This window comes from Loa loa, assembly GCF_000183805.2.
Source record: "Loa loa unplaced genomic scaffold supercont3.117, whole genome shotgun sequence".
Lineage (NCBI taxonomy): Eukaryota > Metazoa > Nematoda > Chromadorea > Rhabditida > Onchocercidae > Loa > Loa loa.
This window is the reverse complement of record NW_018108297.1, coordinates 51,776-58,603: the sequence shown is the minus strand read 5'-3', so window position 1 is coordinate 58,603 and position 6,828 is coordinate 51,776. Positions and strand designations below refer to the sequence as shown.

General features: G+C 31.4%; 1 protein-coding gene across 1 annotated transcript; it reads left to right on the top strand.

Annotated features, from left to right (window-relative positions):
- Positions 1-695: 695 nt before the first annotated feature.
- Positions 696-4,089, top strand: LOAG_11367 (hypothetical protein; the record flags this gene model as incomplete). Its single annotated transcript, XM_020448339.1, has 7 exons — positions 696-708; positions 946-1,203; positions 1,495-1,778; positions 2,051-2,387; positions 2,867-3,192; positions 3,829-3,882; positions 3,988-4,089. The coding sequence occupies 7 exons, from the start codon at positions 696-698 to the stop codon at positions 4,087-4,089; spliced, it is 1,374 nt and encodes a 457-aa protein (XP_020301507.1).
- Between the last annotated feature and the right edge of the window lie 2,739 nt (positions 4,090-6,828).

The following is a 6,828-nucleotide window of genomic DNA, read 5'->3' as shown; positions in this document are numbered from 1 at the left end:
TGTTTTCTCCAAACCACTATTTTAACAATTAAGTAATTTTTGTATACGTACAATTTTGGATTGGTAATCCTTTTCCTGTTTCTATCCTATTCTTGTCCCTTCAGTTTATCATCCTGAAACTAATAATATATGCTTATCAGCAAATTATACGAGGTTAAATTAGATATGCAATTATACCACTGTAATATGTTTTCTAGTTTTTCTTTTTTTTTTGTTGAAGCTATTCTCAATAATTTACTCTTTTTTAAATCATAATATTTACCAATTTTAGTTTCATTTCATAAAGTTTTTAATTGATTTTAATCACAAACTAATTTTATATCTCTAAGCAAAATGTCTATTTACAAACTTAGGCATAAAAATTCACTCAAAATACTGAAACTGCATTACTCTCAAAAATGGACAATAGCATATAACTTATGAATGATTAATCAAACTGTGTATTATTTCGCCAATGTTACCTTACAATGTTGAAGAAAAAAAAAGGAGGAATTTCGCAACATTTTTATAAAAAAAAGTTTGCGAAATATTTGCATTCAAAAATTTTTTTGAAAAATTTTCATTTTTAATAAAACTATCAAAGTTTTCATCAGTACAAAAATAAAATAATTCGTTTAATATAAAAGAAATGGTCGCAAAATTTAGGTAATGGATGCTTCCCACCAGTTTACTACGAAACTTATTCGCATTATCCGATGGCTTTGTCAGGTATTCTTACTGTAATAATTAAATACTACAAATATTTTTATGTTTATATCAAACTGTACAAATTATTAGAATTAACTAAAAGATCAGTTTTTAAATATTTCATATCTTTTAAAAGTAGCCCGTGATTTTATCATTCCAACTTGTGTTATTGAACAAAAGTTATGATAAGGATATTGTCTATGTTTTCAAAAGAAGTTTGCGAATTCAAAAGTTTAAAATTAAAATTTGGAATTTGAGCCAGTCGTGCACGATCGTATGTTGATGCGACTGATTTCAATGCTAGAAAAGATGTACATCCATCACTGTTCACAGCATCATCAAATGTTCAAGAAAATTTGGACGTTGTACAGGAGGCTTCTGATTTGAATTGCCATGGGTTTGATAGAAATTGTCGTTGGTCAAATACGAATGAAGACGAACTGGACTGGAGAGTGCTATTGTCTACACCGGAAGCTGAACCATGGGTCAGTACGCTTCAAACAACTCATCTTCCAGGTCAGACGATAGTGTCATTTCAAACTAAGCAATGTTTTGCTAGTCAGTGTATATTATTTTATCTAATTTATCTAATTCAATTAAACTTCTGATAGTTCGGGGCGTTATATGTTTGTTGAAAAATTCTGAAATTTTTTTTTCCTTTAAATCCGCCGATATGAAATATGAAGATAAAAGTAATCATTACTCTCAATTACAAAAGATATAATAACTACCTCATTGCTTAACTATGCCTTTAAACAAGTAAATTAGTCCTGTTTTTACTCATTAAATTATTTCATTAATTTTTAGATGCAACAGCAGCGGTACTTCTATCCGCTGATCGTAGTGCATGGGATAGTGGACAACTTGTTTCCGATTTGTTGCCATGCATTATATCACCATTGCAACTGACCGCTACAGTTTGGCGATCCTCTTCAGATGGACCATTTCATCAACAACCAAATTTGCAGATTTGTAGTCGTAATATGCATGCCGATCAACCCTATTCAAATTGTATCCTGTTTCCCATACAAAATGGCATACCGGTTACCGTGCGCATACCCGAACCACGTGATCCCACTACACCTGCCCAGGTTTCATTTAAAACTGATCAAAGAAGAAAAAAAGAAAAAAAACAATGAACCAGAATTTTGCTTTGTTATTTGAGGGGTGAAAAATCATTGCATGGATATTTTTCGCTCAAAAATATCTGAAAATTTCCTGAAAACGGAGTTAATGACCATTACTTGCAACTGCGATTGCATGATGACAATTTAATTTCTCGACAATACGACTATAAATGAAAAGTTTTGCAGCTGTAATAAGAGAAATAAGTTGAACTTCTCATAAAATTGCCATATTTCAGATTGTTTTGTTGGGTGATAATTTTGTTAGAAAGCATGGTAGTGCTATATTTGTTCAAGATATCATTGTGGATGGTGATCTGGTACCAGATTGCACCATAACAACACCATATACCACCGAACATTTCAATAAACCACAGCATCAACAGGCTAGACGCTTGATTCCTTTGCATAACTTCCATGATTTTACCAATAGTCTTGTCGAAGTTCAAGAATTAGATCCCACGCAAAAAATAGCCAATCTACGTCAACCATCGACATTACAATCTGTTCCATCTTTATTACCGGATTCTGAATCCCTAATGGTTCAATGTTTGAAGCTGTCCTGCAATCCGGCTGGTAAGGCATTGATGTGACAATTGTTGCCATATTTACTCATCAAATAACTAAAAAATAAAGTAAAATAGAAAAAAAGTAGGAATTCTGACCATCACATCGCTTACTAACCGAAAGTATGGGTCAAAAAAGACGTCAGAATTTCGTTACAAACAGAATTTTATGTTTTTACGTTGTAACAAGTTGAAATATGTCGTACGTGATATGCGCCATGACCTACAGTAGCTATTACTCACAAATGATTCTCGTCTGTCACTATTAGTAAAAAACAAATAAAAGTTAAAAAATAAGAAAACTAAATAAAATAATGTTTTAAATTGGCGTATTTTTGACTTGTTATACACATCGTAACTACCTGTTGCGATGAGAACGGCTCAAAAATATTTGCAGCACATTTCCGCCAAGATTATCTTTCTGGTATTCTACAAATAAGTCTGTTAGGCTTTAAGCATTACAATTCTGCAAATATAATAAATGTACAGAGAGAAACTGTGACTGGCAAAATGGCATTGCTGGATGGATGGCTGCGACTGGAACTGATGGCTTTTCAAATCCGTTGACTGGTATTATGGTACCACCTGCTGGAACAAACGCATTCCTGATAGCATCCTATAATGATGATTCCAAAAATCCTATTCGCCAAATTATCAGCCCACTGATAAGTATTTCAACTGCACCACAACCTATACACTTCTGTTTCTATGAATATTTCGCCCTTGAAGGAGCACGCTTTACAATGTGTACTGATGAATTTAACCAAAGATGCTTTTACTCGAAAACTGATATCTCCAAGGATGGCCATTTACAGGTATACACCAAATTTCAATCAAATTCGCTTTCCCACAACTTGCTTGTTTTACTTAAAAGTGATTAAGAAGCAGATGTTGCGTTAATATTAAAATGTGTTGCAATTGGAGCGTAACGCAGATAAGAAGTACGTCAGTTTCAGAAAAGACTATAATTTTGTAATTCTGATGTTCAAATTACCGAGAAATAGTTTTTGCATCAAAATAGAAAACCCTCAATGTAATCTATATCACGTATATTTAACTGCTCAATCACTGTTTGTTGTAAAATCTGTTCAATAAAACTGGAATGTCACCATTTGTCCCCATTTCAAATATTGAAGTTATATAAATTATACGAAAGAGTCTTTGCCCGAACAATTGTTAGGTGTTTATGGTATCAAGTTTAATACGGCACCGATCACATGATCGCCATTTAATCAATCTTTAACACGAATTTTTATACTTGATAAATAACTTGAGTAAACTTTTACTATCGCTCTTTTGAAACTTCCTATAAGCAAGAATTTTTGATTTGCGATATTTTTGAAGTATTTATATCAATTTTTACAATCAGAAATCAAACTGAACTAGAAAATGAATTGAGAATTTCGTTATTTTCATTTTCAAATACAAATTGTCAACATCAATATTTTTAGGAAAGCAGGCAGTGGAATTTTCAATGCACCGAACTACCGAGTGGAACATACAAGGTTGGTTCTACAATTCCATAGTTATCGCTCCACTTGAAAAAAAAAAAATTTGGATTTAAATTGCTAAATTCAATTTCGAAATTTTAAAGAAAATATTTTGTGCAGATATATGTTTCGGCAGAAAACAACGGGCCAAATCAAGGCGATATTGGTTTCGTACCATTACGATTAAGTCGAGATATGGATGGAAATGATCCTATCTGCTGAGAAATTTTATGTAATTTCAGGACTTTATTTTTTCACAAATTATTTATATCTTGCAATGCTAAATTCAAACCATTGGATTTTTCATTCACCAATATTCAATTTAAAAGAAATCTTGCAGATATTTCCGGCAAACATGTTTCTTTTTTTCTTTTTTTTTTTAGACAAACAATCGTGACAAGTACAAATTACTAATCTTGAATAATATGTAATTGCATTTGAAATCACATGTTTATTCCAAGCTTGAAACTTTTTGAATAAACTTAGAAATTATACATATATACAATTCGAGAAATTTCATGCTTTGGTTCATAGCTATTCAAAAATTTATTCCACCAATGAATTTGGCTTTATAATTGGTCAACTGATCGCAGCAAAATTCATGAAAATTCCTTTTCATTCTACTCAATGTTCCGCTATAGTCATACTTTATCATCAGAATAGCTTATTTGCTTAATCTAGAATAAATAACTTTTGGAAGAAATGGAAGTACAAATCTGAACACTAAGTAAATAATGAATGCAAGTTAACCAAGACTCAAAAAAAGTTGTCTCCATTGATAATATTGGCAATTATTATTTCGCATTACATTTTTATCCGTCAAGACTTTCCTATCAAATCAAGTTAGCAAGATTAAATAATACCATTATCCATAAAAGGTATAGCGACAATTTGGACGATACTTGCAAAAGAAGATTTGTCAATTAAGTAGAAATTGGAGCGAAGGTTCCCTTCGCTGGAATTTAAAATTTAGTTCATTTCATACAAGGCTGCTAAGCTAAATTACAAATCAAGCGCATTCACTAATTTCAGTGTTATATATAACAAAAAGCAACAAATATGCTCATTAATATCAGGAGATGCATTTATCATCGCTATAACGATGGAGAACATCGAACTGAAATACAGACACTCCCGAACTCTGCGAAGAGAAAAGAGATAAAAGGAGATCACTAACAATACTGATTTAAACCCAATCCAATGAACTGAAAAGTTCCAATCAACAGTGAGCAAGCAGCAATAATCTTCTGCTAATCTGCTAAATAAAATTGATGACATCGTCCCATTCCACATTCTGATTACGTCGAATCGTAGCAAATGTAAGTTCAAACCGTTAAAACATAAAATATTTGATCTCCCTATGTTACATATATATATATGTAAAATAGAAAAAAAAAAGGGACATTTACAGCTCTGTTCTTTATATGCCACACAAAAACATAATTCACAACTGAGCTCTTAATATGCCACACAATACGCATAGAAAAGATATTTGGACGGCTGAAACTAAAAACGATTAAATTGGTTGGAACTGTTAGAAACTGATTTAGTATTGCTGTTAGGAAAAAATACAGAGACGTATAGGTCACAATTTGGATATGAAATGCGACAAACAGCAAAACGATTGTAGAAAAACAAAAGAAAAAAAAGTGATAATATGACTGACAAATACACAACGGAGAAATTATTATTGTTTAAATAGGTGGATTATATGATTTGATTAGTAGCACAAGAAACATAAATATATGTACAAAGAAAGCAGTAATAATTATCACTAATTGCAGAAATTATATTTCTACCACAAATTTACTTATTTCAAAGAAAAAGACAATCTCATATTACATGCTCGTATTAAAAAAAAAAAAAAAAAATAAGGATGCATTTTCGTGCACATGACAAAGCTACTTTGCTTCACTTCAACGTATGCACTATGGATGAACCAGAAAGATAAAGGGATCTCAGAAATCAGAACTGCACTGAGTACGTATTTCGTATTCAGTAGATGCATGTACGTTATTAATCCATTGAAGAAAATGCACCGCAAAAACTGCAAAAATTTTACAATTTTTTCAGGGCAAATAGAATTTTCTAAAACACAATTGCTAACAATGAAGACATTATGCATTGCAAAAGAACTTTAAAAAAAAATCCATTCACCAAATTTATTTCCATATGTTCTTAGAATGAAGTTACATATTTCTACAAAAAAATTTGCATGGATGAAACTGACGGACCAGAACAAATAATGGCATATTTGTCGAAAACATATGGATAAAGCTGATGAAGCGCAAATTACCATCGAAACACGGAAAAGTTCATCAGAACATCTGAATCGTACAAAACTGCACAGTTATACAATTCCGAACAAAAAATCCTTATCAAACAAAAAAAAAAAAAACAAAGCTTTTCATGAATGCAGATCCAATCCCTTGAAGACAGTTTCTTACAGTTGCTTAAACATACAATAAAAGTGAAAAAATAGCAACTTAAACAAGCAAAAACATAAGTAAAAGAAATCACATCCGAAATCCGAAACCATCCGGAATCACGTAAGGGGTTACCTTCTGGAACACAAATGACTTATTCACGATTCAAGCTATCCATACATCAGTATAATACCGTTTCATCATGAAACCACTTCAAATTAAAAAAAAAAAGGAGGAGCAAAATTCTTGAAAAAAGAATTGGATTCAGTATTGATTAAAGTTGAATTTGATAAGTACCTGCAAATATGTACATAGAATGCCAGTAGTAATAAAACTGTAAGACAGAGGGAGATTTTGAGAAGTCAGGAATCATCATTTCCGACAGAAGACTCGCAGCAAAATCCATAAACAATCTTTTCATTACAGTGAATTATAACACACATATATATATATATATATATATATATATATATATATATATATATATATATATATATATATATATATATACGTACTCTACTACTTACTTACTTAC